The sequence below is a fragment of the Pteronotus mesoamericanus genome, unplaced genomic scaffold, assembly GCF_021234165.1.
Source record: "Pteronotus mesoamericanus isolate MK-2021 breed Mesoamerican mustached bat unplaced genomic scaffold, CSHL_Meso_final contig_25, whole genome shotgun sequence".
NCBI lineage: Eukaryota > Metazoa > Chordata > Mammalia > Chiroptera > Mormoopidae > Pteronotus > Pteronotus mesoamericanus.
Genome location: NW_026555105.1, coordinates 20,627,712 through 20,645,309, shown reverse-complemented (window position 1 = coordinate 20,645,309; position 17,598 = coordinate 20,627,712). Strand labels below are relative to the sequence as shown.

The following is a 17,598-nucleotide window of genomic DNA, read 5'->3' as shown; positions in this document are numbered from 1 at the left end:
TATGCCATACACCTGAAACTCACATAAAATAATATTGAATGTCAACTGTAATTGAAAATTTTTTTAATTTAAAAATTAAATATCTTCACACCCCATGCCCTTTCGGAGAGATCCATCCACATAGCTCTCCCATACACCGTACTGCTGTAACCCCTTTCATCCTGCCCTTTCTGAGACACTGACCAACCCACCAGAGGACCTATTATCACAGTCTGTGAATTGCTGTGGAGCCACACTCTAGGCCATCCCTCCTTCTATGGAAAAGATTTCCTTGTTTGCTGTCAAATCTCAGGGTCACTTCTAAATCAGGCTCTAACACAGCACTTCCGGCTGGCGCCACCATATTACATAAGCTGCTTCACAAACCCACACTCTTGTGTTTTCCTCCTCTGTCCGCTAACCGTAAGGACTCCTTGTGACACCATCAACCGCCAAAAGGTGTCATGAACGACAGGCAATAAAGCAGGTCCGTAGGCATCTGAGCCACTTGTTCCTACAGTGTATTTTTTGCTTTCCGGGCCTTAAGTCTCAGTTTTGAACGGTATCATTTCCATCTAACGTTGGAATGCTTTTTGACAGGGGTCAGATAGTACTCAACTGATGGGGAATTCAAATCTCATGAATTTATTTTTTCAACTGATTATTAAAATTAATATTTTGATAATTGGAATATTTGAAGTCTTTAGAAGTCTGAATCTCTGGTCTGTGATTTCTGCTGGCCTTAATTCACTGTGCCTTATTGCCTTGCGTGTTTTGTGATTTGGGACTCTGATCTGTACATTTTCTTGGAACTTTATCTTAGTAAATTAATTGAGTCCTAACGTAAAGATCTACCTCTTCATTTACCTCTGTCAGACATGTTTGGCACTAATAGTCTGGGGCAACTTTAAGCTAAATTGTCAGCTGGATTTTTTTCTCAGGCCATCTATATGTTATGAGTTCAGGCTGAGACCATGCTAGAGCCAGCTTGTGGTTTTAAATTCTTAGTGGAGACTTCTTTTCTGCATACTGAGTACAAAGTTTCAAGACCAGGCAATTGCCCTTAAAACATGTGGAGAAGGAGGGCCGTTGTATCTGTTTTGTCCTTGCATAACATATGTAACACTATCAGGACGGAAATTTATGCAGGAGTCTCCTATCAGACGGGCAGTTGTTCAGGCCCTAGGGCACTGTCCCCTCTCCCCCGCCTCCGCCCACTCTCCTGGCCAAAGCCATGGAAACTGAAGCTCAAGTTCACCTGATTCAGCATATGCTTCAGTTGCTGTCTTCAGAAAAGCACATGGTTTCACTTGACCATCATATTCTTTACTCTTTCTACAAGGTCAAGGTTGCTTATGAAGTTTTTTCTTTTTTGGTGTAATTTAAATAAATTATTTTAGATGTTTTCAGTAGGAGGGTTAGTTTAGGTTTTTAGACCATTGCTCTGCTGGAGACAAAGGCCCAGAACCAATGCTGTTCTGTAGATTATAAATTCTGTTGTCATGAGAGGACCGGTGGCAGCACTGAGTCCAGGAGAAAAGAAGGTGATTGTCAAGGGATAAAATTGTCACTCAGTGTCTGAAACCAAAATGATGAAATGATCGCTTTCTTAAATAAAAGAGAGCCACGCTGGTCAGGCCTAGGCTCATTACACAGAGCGAGGAGCTGCACTTACATAGCTTTTGAAGGCAGCATCTTAGAGGAATGGTGTTGGTCCCAGATGTGGGGAGGGGTTGCTGACAGCTTGGAAGGGTGTACACCGAGGGGAATCCAGGGCCCACTGGCTGACTGTCAAGGCACATGTGGCTGTCACTGACAATTTGGTTTTCAGAAGTGTGTTCACCGAAGCAAGTTGCCACTGATGTAGGAGGAAGGTTTAAAACCATTCAAAGAATTTGCTTGTTTTCATGGCACTAGAACTGTCAGCCTTTTCCTAGGAATGTGAAGAGTTTTTATTCTCACAAGAGAAGAGAAATTTGGGGGGAATGTAATGAGGCAAATAACAGAGGAATTCCAAAAGATAATGGAGAAGGAGCAGCCCAAAAGTGAGGAAGAAAACAAAGAAGTCACAGAAGCCAACCAAGTTAAGGTTTTCAGGAAGGGAATGAACTATGGTTGAAAATACTTCCAAAAGGCAGAGTGAGATACCAGTGGAGCAATATCCATGAAACTTCCCAAAAGGAGCCCATTTGGTGACCTTGGCCAGAGCCAGTTCAATAAAACAATAAGCACAAAAACAAATTGTACCAAGTTGCAGGGAGGCACAGAAATAAAGAAAGGCAATTGGCAAGTGTAGGTACTTTCCTTTTGACAAAATTTGGAAGTAAAGATCAAGACGGAAAAAAGATATTAGTGGAGGGAAGACATAAAAAGTAAAATTAGAATGTTACCTTAAAAACTAGTGTTGGTTATCATTGGTGGCACAAACTTCCTATATTTTCAGGAATTAGAAGATCTTAATACTCATCAAAAAGAACAACATTCAATATTCCAGTTCCTTCCCCAATAGTCATCTAACTTGAAATTTTGACAAGACACCTTATTCTTTATTACAGTGGCCAGTTAGGAAGTTCTTCTGAGAGCTAAGGCATCTTTGTCTACCAGGTCTTCACCCACTGTCCTATGGATGTAGCCCACTAGTTCTGGTCCACCTCTGAACCCTACATGGCATGGATGAAGCCACGGCTCTGCCTAAGCCCTCAGCCTTCCTTCAATGGACTCAAGTACATTCATTCCCTCCCTATCTTCCCTGATTTGCATAGATTCTTTCTCTTCTTGTCATTCATATTTTACCTTTCTCTCTCACAGGACTGGATCCAGAAGAGGACAGATACCTCATCATGCAAGACTCACTCTCTGTGATTTGCAAGGGATGAAAGACAAGGGAGTCAAGTGCATGAATTTTAATGAGGGGTATTGACAGCAGGTTGAGTGAGTATGGTGATCACCAGCTCTCAGGATATTTTTTGGCCAGTGTTTCTCTCAGCTCCAGTCATTTTTTAACTCTGGGTTTAAAATGTTTATCCTCATGTAGGACTGGAGGCAGCATGGTTGATAATTTCTGCAATAGAGGTAGGAATGTTCAGTCCTTTTGCAAGAAGGTCTGCAGGTTCCCTTGTCACCCATGCATCGAAGGATGCGATGTTTACCTGGCCAAAAAAGCAAAAACAAAAATAACAAATACTTTATTTCCTCTTAGCAGTAACATAGACATGATGAGTCAGGGAGCGTAGTAAAACCTAAAGGGCTAAAACCGTAATGATACACCACTGTACACCTATTAGAATGACCAAACTCTAGAACACTGTAAACACCAAATGCTGGCAAGAATGTGAAGCAACTGGAACTCTCATATGTTCCTGGTGGGAATGGAAAGTGGTACAGGCACTTTGGAAGGTGGTTTGGTGGTTTCTTGCAAAACTAGACATACCCTTACCGAACAAACCAACAATTGCATTCCTTGGTATTTACCCAAAGGACTTGAGAGCTGATGTCCACACAAAAGTCTGCACACAGATGTTTACAGTAGCTTTGCTCGTAATTCCCAAAATTTGGAAGCCACCAAGATGTCCTTCAGTAGATAAATGGATAAACTCTGGTACCTCCAGACAATGGAATATTATTCAGCACTAAAAAGAAATAATCTATCAAGTCCCAAACAGACACGGAGGAAGCTTAAATGCAATTACTAAGTGAAAGAAGCCAGTCTGAAAAGGCCACATACTATATGATTCCAACTATATAGTATTCCGGAAAAGGAAAAACTATGGAGATAATAAAAAGATCAGCTGTCGTCGTGGGTTGGGGTGGGGGAGAGATGAATATGTAGAGCACAGAGGATTTGTGTAGCAGTGAAGATACTCTCCATGATGTTACAATCATGGATTCATGCCATTATACATTTGTCCAAACCCATAGATTGTACAAGACCAAGAGCAAGCCATAATGTAAACAATGGGCTTGGAATGATTGAGTGATTATGATGTGTTGAGGTAGGTTTATCAATTGTACCAAACCTACACTCTAGTGGGAGATGTTGATAATAGGGGAGGCTATTGAGTAGGAGGAGAAAGTACATGAGAAGTCTTCTGTGCCTTCCTCTCAATTTTGTTATGAACCTAAAACCAGTCTGAAAAGATAGTATCTTCTTAAAAAAGGAATCCCTTAAAAATAAATTACACTGCTATGAACATTTATCTACAATTTTGACACTAAATTTTTCATTTCTCTGGAATAAATGACCAAGAGTTCAGTGCATTTTCTGGGTAGTATTGTGGGTGTGTGTGTGTGTGTGTGGGTGTGTGTGTGTGTGTAGAAACCACCAATCGATTTCCCAGAGTGGTTGTATCATTTAACATTCTCACCAGCAATGTATAAAAGATCCAGTTTCTCTGCATCCTTGCCAACATTTGGTGGTGTTGTTATTTTCAATCTTAGTTATCCTAATAAGCATGTAGTCAAATCTCATTGTGGCCTTAATTTGCATTTCTTTAATTACAATGGTATTGAACATCTTTTCGTGTGCTCATTTGCCTTCTGTATATCTTCTTCAATGAAATGTCTTTTCATGACCTTTTCCTAATTGGATTGTTTGTGAGTTATGAGTTGCTCCTATAGTCTAGATACAAGTCTTTTGTCAAATAAGTGGTTTGCAAATATTTCTCCCAGTCTATAGTTTGTCTTTTCATCTATTCTTTTCATTGGGCCTCTTTTAGAGTGAAAGTTTTAAATTTTGATTAAGTCCAATTAATGGGTTTTTTCTTTTATGAATTATACTTTTCACATCTAAGGGCTTTTTACCTAGCCCTATACCTGAAAGTTTTTTTTCTATGTTTTCTTTTAGAATATTTAAATCTATGGTCTATTTTGATATAATTTTTTATAAGTTTTGTTGTTTAAATTGAGGTGTTTGTGGTTTTTTGTTTGTGTGTGTGTGTTTGTTTAATTTGTTTGTTTGTTTTGCCTACAAATCCCAATTGCTCCAGCACCACTTATTTAAAAGAACATCTTTCTTCCATTGAATTGCTTTGGGCAGTTTGGGTTGTACTTGTGTGGGGCTGTCTTTAGGTTTCCTGTCCCTTCCACCAATACCACCTTGTCTTGATTAGTTTAGTTAAATAAATCTTGAAATGTGTTAGAATGATTCCTCTAACTTTATTCTTCTTTTCAAAACAATAAATAAATAAATGTGTGAGGTGATGGGTGTGTTAATTAACCAGAGAGGGGAATTTTCACAATGTATATGTATATCAAATCATGAAAATGGCCACTTTAACTATGTTACACTTTTATATGTCAATAAAGCTCAAATTAATTAATTAAAATACAAATAAATAACTTACAGAGTTATAGAGTGTTTAATAGAACAGGATCTGAGATCAAGACTCTAGGTTCAAATCCCAGCTCCTGCTTTATTTGTAGTGTAAACAAATTTCTGTATTGTCCCTACTCTTTTCTCATCTGTGTGAACAATAGTAGTTCCTGACTCTTAGGTCAATCTTTTAAGCCCAAACTTCTGACCCTGGCAATCAAGAGCCTGATAGTCATTCCACAAATGGTTATCAGCTCCCAATCTTCACTAGAATTTGTCCTTGGTGCTGGGCACGTAGGGTCTCCTATATCCAAACAGGCTTAATACAAAATCTAACGTACATGTGCACACACGCAATGATATCCTAAGTCCTTGCATTGAATAAAAGGGATCTTTATTTTATTTTGCACAGAGAGCATATGTTGCCTAAGCAAGGATGAGGAGAGATAAGGAGAAAATATTTGTATTCCTGTGGACCTTGGATAAGAATCAAAGATGAATTCTTCATCTAAGTATCAATTATAACTTAGATTATGGGTACTGGTGTACAGAACAGAGGCTGAATTGAGCTTTATCTACACCAGCAGACTTGTGTACACATCCCAAAAAATGTCCAGGGCAGTGCCCAGTCTACTCTGCTTTGGGGTCATACTACTTCTATAACTGTCAGGCTAAACTCCCACCCAGACAGGCTTGCTATTTACTGCCAACGTTTCTACCCACTTTCATCACCCCTCAGCTTATGAGGAAGAAAAGAGATATTCAAGGAAGCCTTGCTGCAACAAATACCATGCCCTTTCCTTCACATACCCTGGACGTGAGGTCCTTTCCCATCTTCCCTGAGAAGGAAGACCAGTGTGAGATTTGTTTCCAAGAGAAGGGTGTGCAGAAGTGCACAGCTGAGATGGAGGAGCAGGCCTCAAACCTTCCAACCTTCCCCCTGGGGAATGGCCGTGGCTTCCACAAAAAGGGGATTCAAAGGCACTCAGCCTAACCCCAAAGCTTTTGTCAGGGGCTTTGCAGCTCCTAACACCTGCCTTCCTGTCGACCCCATATTGATCCGCATCAACGCTCACTGTTATTACCCATATTGACTTAATATCATCTTCAGTATTCCCTCAGAGAAAACCTGCTTAATCTCAGCATTATCTTGAACCTACTTATGAACATAGGCCACTTTTCCTCCTTGGGCCTCAGTCTCCCCATCTGTGACATGGGAAGACAAGGGATAGTTGCCTAGATCAAAGATTCTCAGAGTTTGAGGGCTATCAGGAATGAAAAAAGTCTAGAAGGGAAATTAGGGGATGGGGTCTTATCTCCCAAAGGAACAATTGAGGGAATTCTCAAAATTTCACATGCCTGGGCCCCAAGTTCAGAGATTCAGACACAGGGTTAAATGTCTTCTGAAAGCTTACCATGTCTCAGTGGTGAGTTCCAAGCCCTTTCTCACCTCATCATTACATCACCTGCCAGAGCTGTCTCTGTGTGCCCTGTGTGAAACGTGCGAGATTCATAATAAATGTTGCTGGCCAAGTGAATAGGTAGGCCCTCGTATGAATTAACTTGGTGAGGGTATGAACGGCTATGTGTGGAGAGGTTAACACCAGGCCTCAGGTATTGAAGAACCTTTAGACTCTCCTTGGACACCTCCCACGCTGTGAAATCCATGTTTTAAAAGCAAACTGATGAGTAAGAACCAACTTGAGCAAGGCCCAGGAGCTGCTCTGCGTCTTTCCTCACGGAGCCAGCCAGAGCCAGTATACCTGAGGCTGGGGCCCTCCGATCCCTGCAGCCCAGGAAGGGTCCCACCCCGATTCATGCCTGATACATTCGCCACTTGTACCCACTCCCCAATCCACTCATGCTCTCAGACATGAATTCATCGTCCATCTCTTCACTCACTCAAGAAACACTCTCTAAATAGCATCTGTGCCAAGCACGGGCCGTGACATCAGGCATGTGGATGTAAATAAGATGCCTGCTATGTGAGTATCTGGGGGATTAGTGGGAAGCGATCAGTGCCTGAAATAATTACACAATAACTTGATCTGAGCCATACCTTCTTAAGAATGATACTTGGTGAAGCCAGTCAGAACTCACTTTGAATCCCTGCTCTATCTTACTGTTGTGTGACCTTGGCTAATTATACCACCTCTCTAGATCTCAGTTGCTTCATCAATAAGAATGGGATAATACGAGGGCTGTTGTAAAAATGGAATGATTTCAGGCCTAAACACCACGCACAGTGCCTGACACACAAGTGTCCATGAGAACTGTTATTGCAATTTTAAAAAATAGGGAGCTTATGTGAAGGCTTTCATGGGTATGGGCATTGGCTGGGCTTTGAAGGGTAAGAAGGAGTCCGTCACAGGGATGAGCCAAGGCGGAGGAGGACCATGAATAATGACAATGGTAAGGGCAGGAAGGGGTGGTCAGAAGGTCGGTGTAGCTGAAGAGAAAGTCTGTGAGTGGCAGTCATGGGAGATAAGCAGAGAGCAACAGGGTCAGTTGAGCTTCCTAGAAAGAATCCCTCTGATAACAGAGACTAATGCAAAGGAAATCTGGAGGCGGGGAGGCCGGTGAGGAAGTATTCTGGTCTCGCCCAGGGCCTCAGGCACAGGTAGCAACAGCCTGAGGGGCCCCAGGCGCAGACAGGCACTGAGGCTGAAAGCACAGGTTACCCGTATCTTGCCTCTGACATGGGTTTGGGGATGGGTTGTGAGCCAGGGCAGGACCCAGATTCCTGGCACAGCCCTAACATCTGTGGGTCCTGGGGCAAGTACAAATGGAGGCTCATACATTATATGTCTGAATATTTAACAGCTGTGAATACAGAACTAATAAACTAACAAGCTAACACACAAGATAAATAAGATATATCCTAATCACCCTTAATGAAATATCCTTTCACAATCGCCCAAAGGGTCAGGTCTGAATTTATGTTTGTTGGATTCTTCAGAGTTCCATGCAGGAACGTGGAAGCCCGAGGGGGCTGGCGCAGCCCCAGCCTGCCTCTCCTCGCGCCCATGCCCAGCTCTACCCCAGGCAGCGAGGAGTTTCGTAGGCACAGACAGGGACACGCCAGCCTGACCATCCAAGCTCTGCCACAGCCCCTGACACCCCTCCTGCCTAGGAATGCACACTCAGTGAGCCCACCCTCCAGGGGCGGGCCTCAGAAAGGCCTCCCACAGTCCCTGGAAGCAGGCACTAGGATTCTTTGGGCAGGAAATTGCAGGTCCCAGCTATTCAAAGCATAATCTACAAAGTGGGGTGGGGATGTAGGGAGGCCACATTTTCTAGGGGAATAAAATATCTTCCTTGCCCCCATCAACCCCTCACCACATGGGAAGAGACTCAGCCAGGGGAAGCCTAGGATTAAATCAGGATTCTTCAATCAGGATTAAAGAAGGAGGGTGGTTCTCTTCCCAGAGCCTGAGGGTGGAAATAGTGATATGAGAACAAATTATCTGCATAGATCAGAGTGAATTCCTTCTATCTGTCTCTGTGTCCTGCACCGTGCTCTATAGAACACTGTTCCTGACCTCGCTGCATAGAACACAGTGTTGTCCTCTTGCGTTGGATAAATAAAGTCTAGAGAATGGGGTTTAAGATAACAATGCCTGGGAAGATACCTCTAGAATCCCCTATATTCCCAATCAGAATTCTTGAACATTCCCCATGGGTGAGCCTTCTCCCAGGCTAAGTTATAGTTCAAATGCAACAGGCTTCTCTGTCCCTCAGAGACTAACACAATTGGAAGACGCACAGCACATATTCCTTAAATGCTTGAATAAATCAATGAGCAAGAGCAACGACTAGCATTTATTGAGAGCTTACTATGTGCTGGGCACTATGCTCTACATGTTCCCATTTCATTCTTACCCCATCCTGAGACAGAGCCTATTATTCCAGTTTTGCAAATAGGGAGGCTGGCGTTCTGAGAAGTGTATGTACATACAGTCTGACAGTGGTGAGTGGCAGAGCCAAGGTGACTGAATGAATAACTGAATCCATGAAAGAATGTAGAAAATGAATAATAAATTCATTTATAAATTAGTAAATTCATGTATTTTATCTTTTTTTAGTACTTGGAAACTTTCTGATCCTTGGAAGTGTGAGCTCTTGAGCTTCAAAAGGCATCTCAGTCAACTTACCCAGAAACCCAAGGGTTTGGGCTCTACTCAGTCCCTGTTCACCCTTAATCCAATCACCCCCAAGGTAAACCAAAGCTCCCGGCCCAAGAGTTCTCCCACTCTCTAGGCATCAGCTGTGCCTTTCAAGCTCAGCTTTTCACGTGTGCTTCTCAGTCCACTCCTGACCCAATAGCCTTTCCTGCAGCTGGAGGATGAGGAACTATCTTCAAGACTGTAACCATCAGTCCATTGCTGTGGCCCAGCCTCAGGGATTTCTCTCTGCTACCAATTAACCCTTATCTTGCCATCTCCTCGCCCTCAATCCTTCTGGAGCATCATTCCTCATGATTGACAGGCACAAGATCTGTGAGTTTTAGTGGGATGTGGAAACTAAGAAACTTGAAGCAAAGTCATTTCTAGCCATGATTTCCTCTTATCTTGCAACTCAGTGGCCAGGTCTGGCCTTATGTTTTACTTGTCTAGTAGGCCGAGGAGTGGTCCAGGGGAGTATTCCATCGATTGTTACTGGTTCGATTGTTAAGTAACGGCTAAGGACACAGCACCGTTTACGATTTGAGCAGCGTATGACGTTCTCTTCATCATTTTTGCACACCAACCGGCATTGTCCATTCATCCAACAGGATACTATTGAGTATAGGAACAACCATGTTAGTATCCCTCAGGGTGGGAAGGGGGGAGATAAGAGGAAGCAAAAAAGGAGCAGGGAGACAGGGGAGAGAGAGAAGATTGAGTCAGTAATGCTGGAGCCAGTCCCAGGAAAAGAGAGAAGAAACCTTGAGAAGGAAAAGACTGAGACAATTGTTCCAAAATTGTGAACACCAAGGCTTTTTAAAAAGCTTTTTTCAGATGTCCCACCTTTCTGTCTTCCTATCCCCCAACCTCCTACTTCTAAGTTTAGGCTTAATTGCTACCATTGAAACTCAAACCTAATGAAGCTTAGGAATAATGGGGAAAGAACAAACAACACCCTATAATATAAGGAGATGACGGGGACTCAGCCACATTTCAACAGAGCAGCCGCTTTATCAATAGCTGGGCCCTATCTAACTTAAGCCCAACAAACCCCAGCTCCAGCTCCAGCCCAATCTCTAATTCTCCTTAACCCCATATTCACCTAATTCAAATTCAAAGGCCTCTCCAGTCTTAATTAGAACTCCCAGCCTCACCCAGCTCAATGCCCCTTGAGCCCCAACTCCAAGCCAAACCCAAATCTAATCAAATCACCAACCTTAGTTCTGAGCAGTAGTCCCTCACCAAACTGAACCTCTAATAAACACCCCGAAGCATCCACTATCAACCCCCAGCTTCAGCCAAACCCCCAACCTAATCCCCAACACCAGCTTCACTCACCCAAAATCCCATCCCCTCTCCAGCCCACCCCAAACCATCAATGAAGCCCAGCTCCTCACCTCCAGCTCATCCAAATCCTCCCTCCCTCACTCTGACCCTAAGGTCTTTCTCTCTCCTCACAATTCACCCCCAGACTTCAATCTTATCTCCCAAGGCCCTCAAAAGCCCCCAACCGTTACCCCTAAGAACCCAAACTTTACCCCTAAGTCCACTCCCAAGATCCCACCAGAACACTATCCTGCCCTCAAGGGCCCGATGCTCCAAACATCTTCCATCCCACCACCTTGGCAAGTAAGCACCAGGGAGAGATGTGGACATGGGGTGATTATGGGAAAACCTCCCAAAGCCACGTGAAATGGGGAAAAGCTTCAGATGCTGCCCAGAGCGAGGAGGAAAGGGGAGAGGAGACGTTCGTGACTGGGATCCCAGATACTTGAGAGACCGGAGTTACCTGACATCACCGGTTCAATGGCCAGAAGAATGGCAAGCATCAAGAATAGAGGCTTCATGGCTGGCAGGTCACTGAAGAAGGTGGCTGTGTTGCCAGGGATAGAAACAGAGCTCTCCGCAGTCGGGATGAGCCTTGCTTTTATTGGCAGGGCTGTGGGCAGTGAAGTATAGCAGGCGAGGATTTATATGAGCTCAGCCAGGCCAAAGGACAGTGTGTAGCAGATGAGGCAGCAAAGCTTAAGACAAGTGTGTGGGAGACTGGCCAGCACTCGGGCCCAAGGGGCCTTCCCTCCTGGTAAGGAGACAGGCGGATTAAAGCCATTTAGCTTTTTGAGAATGACAAGCAAATGATTTAATTAATACATAAACATATATAAAGAAACATTTAATTTAAGAAACAAAAAAACACATGTATCCTTTCTGAACCTTGAGCTTGTCAACCAACTCCCAGTTCAGGAAATTTGTTCTTCCTGCAAAGTTCCTCCTTCAGACCCTCCCATGGCTGGCTTCTGCTCACCATTCAGTCTCATCCCAAATGTCACCTCCTTGGACAGGCTTTTTCTGGTCGCCCTAGACAGTGGTACTCCCAGCTGCAGTCACTCTGTATCATAATAAACTATCCTGTGACCTGCACAGATTTTTTAGTTCTTTCTAAATTTAATTTTACATGTTTAGTCTTTAGATGTTTGTCTCCCATTAGAATGTCAGACCTTTGCATTGGAACCCCAGTGCCCATCACATCAGCTGGTGTAATTAAATGTAATTAGAATATAATTAAAATAGTAATTCAATTATTTTAACAAATATTTTCCCCCAAACAATAATTCCAAAAGGCAGACTTTGGTTTCTTTCTTTCTTCCTTTCTTTCTTTCTTTCTTTCTTTCTTTCTTTCTTTCTTTCTTTCTTTCTTTCTTTCTTTCTTTTCTTTCTTGTCTGGACAATCAGTTACCTGCAGCAGCTTCACTATTCAGCAGGAGCAAGAATCATTCTGGCTGGATGCTCCGCCATTGTCAACAGGCAGCTTCATTTGATGACCCAGGAGAGCTGCTCCATTTCTCACCATCGAGTCCCCATTGCAGCCATCGGGGGAGGAGAAAGAAGGAAATGAAGTGCACACCTTGCCCTCCCGAGGACCCCACTCAGAACCCGCACACATTGCTTCCACTCCAGGCCGTTTGCTAGGGCTCATCTGGAGGGCCATGCCTAGCTGCAAGGTAGGCTGGAAATATTTTCTTTATTCTGGGTAGCCATGGCTAGCTGAAATCCAGGGGTGATCTTACTAAGAAGAGGAAGACAGCCCCTGAAGGACAGCTAGAAGTCTCTGACACATCTGGGACAGTGCAGGTACTTAGGAAGTACGTGCAGGCTGGATAAGTAACATACATTTAGTAAGGCTAAGAGAAGTGATCTAACGGGGAGGCAACCCAAGTCCTTCCAGAGTGTAGAGAAAGCACGTGAACTGTGCCCCTTCAGCTGAACTTCTGAAGGAGCTGACTAAGGGCTGGGCCTCGGGCAGAACTTAAGAGACTTTGAGGGAAGACAAAGAAAGAAGAGAATTCTAGAACCCTAAAGTACTAGGATTAGAGAATAGGTTTTGGTATCACACAGATTTGGATTTGAGTGTTGGCCCCGACACTTAGTAACTATTGATCTTGAATAAGGCAAATTTTTTGAGCGTCCTATGATAAAATACATATCATAATTGTACCTGATTTAATAAAATGGGATAATTTCTGTAAATTGCTTAGTACCTGACACATAGCTGGTGCTGAATACTTATGAATTATTATTGTTGTTTTTCATTTTTGTTATTGTCATCCTCGTATTTATCATTACCTTCAGAACAATTCTTGGAAGTGGAAATCATAAACCTTCAACTCACATATGATAAAACTAAGACTTAGGTGAAGCAAACTGCTCAAGAGCTTCCTGGCAGGGAGAAGAATGGAGAATAGAAAGCAGATTTCCACAGAGGAAGGTCAGGAGAATGGTCAGTAAACAGCTGTAGCTGTGACTATTTGCGACAGAAGGGGGAGACATCGAGGCAGGTGAGGCAGACAGCAAATCCTCAAGGGAGGAGGGGGCATCAACGCTTGCTCAGGCTTTGGAGTCCATCCTGTAAGAAACTGGGAGTACAGGAAGTTCTTGTAGAGGGAACCCTGGTGGCCAGATTTTTATTTTTACCTCGAAAAATCACTCTGATCGCTGGTGCTGAAGATAATTACCGGGGCAGAGGCACGTGAGAGAAGATGGTTAGTAAGGAGGCTGTTTCTCTCGCGGGAGATATTGCAGGGCCTGCTTTGTAGCTGAGAGAGCATATGAAAAGAATGTGAGAGAAGAAAAGCATCGCTAAAAGCTGGGCCCCTCAGAAGGGAGCCCTCCCCAGGCTGTGGAAAGGAGCCCTAGTAACCAGCTAATGAGCGTTGACTCTCTGCTAGGTTTAGTGACAAGTATTCCACAGTATAGTCTCCTTTTATCCTCACGACCAGAAAGCGTTTTCTTTCCCCCATTGTACTGATTTGAAAACGGAAGTTCTGAAGTTAACCTTTTGCCCAGATGACCACACGCGGAATCCAGGATTTGAGCCCAGGTCTGACTGGCTCCCAGTTATGGCACTTCTACTCACAGCTCTGTCTCCTATGTTTCTTCAGACTTGGGACGGCAGGGCCCCAGCAGCGTGAGGAAGGCAGCCTGAAGGAAGCCTCTGGGGATTCTTGCCTACGAAAATTTGAGGGGTCTCTACAAAGAGAAGGGGGTGGTAAGACTAGAGTAACACTGTTTGGTGCCCTTCGTTATTTTATAACAGCTTTATTGAAGTATAATTTACATGCCATAAAACCCACTCATTAAGTGTATAATGCAATGAGTTTTAGTAAACCTACAGAGTTGCACCACCACCATTACAGTCTAATCTTGGAACATTCCCATCACCCCAAAAGTATCCCCCGTACAAGTTTGTAGTCACTACCCATTCCCACTCCTCGCTGTAATGAAACCAATGTTTATGATAACACCATCGACTATGCACTGACCATTGTCTGGGGTTAATCCTCACAAGGAGATATGTATGACTAACGAGGAAACCGTGGCTCAGAAATGACTGACCCAGGGTCACTGATGGGGGTCAGGATTCAAACCCAGGACTCTCTGGGCCCAGACCAAGGAGAAGGTTCGGAGGAAATGTGTTTGTTAAGATGGGAGAGATGTAACATTATTGAAGCTGAGGAGAAATACATTGTATAATTGGAGATAGTGAAAATAAAAAAGAGGGAGGGGCTTATTGATAGAGTAAAATCCAAGGGGAGCAGAGGAAGTGGAGTCCAAGAATTACATGGAAACACTGGACTTTTGAAAATAAAAAAGAGGGAGCAGAGAGAGCTCCCTTTGAGAGGAAGGGGGTTTTGTAGAATGACTGCATAGTGCTGTCCTTAAAGCCTCAAGCTTTTATGTCAAACAGAACTGAATTCAAATCCTGCCTCTGTTACTTACGTGGCTGCTGTAGATATTTATTTGTTTTGTTTCATTTTGTTTTGTTGTCTGTCTACCACCTGTGCCCACCTTCCCATTTTGGGGAAGTCCCCTCACCACAGCCTTGGGGAGTGGCAGTGCCAGCTCCTAAAGTTCAAACACCAGCACTTATTTTCCCGCCTCTCTTGCAGCTGGGATGTGAGCACATGACAGAGCCTCAGCCAATCAGATGCCCTCCTGTTTTTTGAATCAGGGGCCTATGATTCCAGGAAGCAGGAACGTGGAGGGTTTATTTCAGCAAAAGAACCCACAGCGGCATCCAGTGTCCAGGGACAGCAGAGAAGCCGAGCAAGCAGGAGCGGCGCTCAGGGTCCCAAGCAGTGGGGTTCAGTGGGAGCTGTATCCGCCCTGAGCTGGGTCTTAGGGCGATTTTTCACGCTGGCTCTACCCACCCCACCTCTCAACCCATTTTTTAAAGCCTAACTATGCATTCCCTGAGCTTCCAAACGGCCAACAGGTTTGTTTGCTAAGAACTCAAATTGATACAGTGACCACGGCCAAGTTGTTTAATTTGGGGGATAATAATAATATCTGCCTCATGATTTCTTATGACCTTTAAGTGAAAACAAAATGTCTGTCCTATGATTGGCACAGTGCCTGGCTGGTAGTCACTGCTCAATTCACTTGAGTTACACTTTCTTTGTTTTAAAGGGTGAGTGAAGGGAATGGGAACCTTGATTGGGTTCAGCCTCTACTGTCTCAGTGAAAGTGGAACTAAGTTCCTCTGTTGGGTCAGGGGGATGGGGCTTGGAGAAAATGGACAGTCTAGAAAAGCCACTATGGGTGACACAAGAGAATCACCAGACACAGATCTGAGAGGGCGGAACCTGTGATTGGGGCTGGATGGCCCAATTAGATACCTGATCGCGTGTGTGCTCAGGGCCCCAGCAAGGGGTGGGTCAAAGCTAAAATCAGAAAAATCCCAAGAACCCATTTTAATTTCAGCCTACAAGAATGTTTTGTATCATTTCACAGCTGAAATTTTATTTCAGAATTGAGTGTTGTTTTATTTTGAATTCTGCTGGGGTAAGACCATGAACCTCTCTGTGTGAAAGTCACTGACTCAAGGTGTTTCTGAGGACTGCTGATCAGGATGAGGGAGCTTGGGGGGCACTGCCCAGCAGTGCCATGGAGGTGCCAGGTGTTTGGTTTGGTCCAGGGTTGGGGGAGCCACGTGTCCTCAGCTATGTCATGCAGCGTCTGCAGGACTCAGCATCGAATGAGACAACATAGCAGAATGTTAGCAGGCTTGTATTTTGAAGTTAGTCTCCTACCTTTGTTACTTTGGAAAATTTAATTAACTCTGAGCCTGTTTCCTCAGGTATATTATGGGGGTAATTATAGTACTTCCTTCATAAGGTTGCTAATGAGGGTTCTCTGACTAAATACACAGGAAGCACTTAGAACAACCCCGGACACAGAGTGACTGCAATTCAAGTGTTTGCTGCTGTTACTGCAACAGACCCCACAAAAGTGGAGATTTCAGGCCCTTTCTAACTACAACTCTTTGCAATATTTCATAAGCCCTTTTACATAATCCTTATATCCACAGATTGCCCAAGAAGTGAGAAATGCCCTTGACTGAGATAAGGGAAAATTGAAAAAGATGGTTTAATTGCTACAGAACATTTATGTTTCAGTGCCTGGGTTTATATTTGCATATGTGTAAATTGTTGCACATTTGTATATGCTCAAATTTTGTGCATTTTTTGTATATTTTGTGTATATGTGTTATTTGTAGTATTTTGTGTATGTATTTGTATGTATATGTGTAAGTATGTTTATACTTGCATGTAGCTGTGTATAGACATGTATTAGTGCATGGGTATGTGTCTGCATATTTTTGAGTACATAGTTATATGTGTTTTTGTCCTTAGATCATCAAATGCCACAACCTGGAGTTCTGTCCAGTTCAGTTCCTTTGTTTCCCTCGAGTCCCTACATTCTATGACTCTGGAACAAGTTAGTTGTGTGCTGATTTTTCTGTTATGCGGGGAGATCTGGCCCAAAGCTAAGGGAAGCACCCGAAGGGGAGCAGGGAGCAGGGAACAGGAGCTGCTAAGGTGGCCAGTAAGCAGAAGCCGCAGTGTTAGAGGAGGCCAAGAGACAGGGAAAGCGGCAGGCTTTGGTCTGAGAGCCAGGTTGTACCCTCGTTATTATCTCCTGAGACCCACAAAGACTGGAAGAGACTGTAACCTCCGCCTTTGTAATGCCTCCTACGTGGGTACAGCCAGGCCTGGCCAGTTCTCTAACACCAACAGCATCCACCCCCTGAAAACTGTGCAGTTGCATTTTTAAGTTCCTAAGGGGCCGCTCACTCTCTGCAGTGTGAACTCCACAGTGGGGTCAGAAACTGGGTGTCAGGTTCCCAGGTGGCCCCACCCAGGCCAGGTAATTTTAATTTTTTAAATAAAATTTATTGGGGTAACATCAGTTAATGATGATTTAATGTCATGCATATGGCTTTTTAAAAATATTTTTATATTAGATTCAGGTGTACAGCAGAGTGATACGACATTTATATACTTCTTGAAGTGATCACTCTGATAAGTTTAGTACCTGTGTGACACCATACATAGTTATTATAATATTATTGACTATATTCCCTAAACAATACTTTACATCCTCTATTTTGTAACTACCCATTTGTACTTCTAAATCCCTTCACCTTTTTCATTCGTTCCTCCTACCCCTTCCTATCTGGCAACCATTAAGATATTTTCTATATTTATTAACTTGTTTCTGTTTTTTTTTGTTCCTTTATTTCTTTTTAAGATACCATGTATTAGTGAAATCATATGATATTTGTCTTTCTCTGTCTGACTT

General features: G+C 43.5%; 1 protein-coding gene across 1 annotated transcript; it reads right to left on the bottom strand.

Annotated features, from left to right (window-relative positions):
• Positions 1-3,005: 3,005 nt before the first annotated feature.
• Positions 3,006-11,303, bottom strand: LOC129070933 (beta-defensin 121-like). The gene is made up of 3 exons (XM_054574159.1): positions 11,246-11,303; positions 9,899-10,068; positions 3,006-3,128 (listed from the first exon to the last, which is right to left on the bottom strand). Exons 1-3 carry the CDS (start codon positions 11,301-11,303, stop codon positions 3,006-3,008), a joined length of 351 nt encoding a protein of 116 aa, XP_054430134.1.
• Between the last annotated feature and the right edge of the window lie 6,295 nt (positions 11,304-17,598).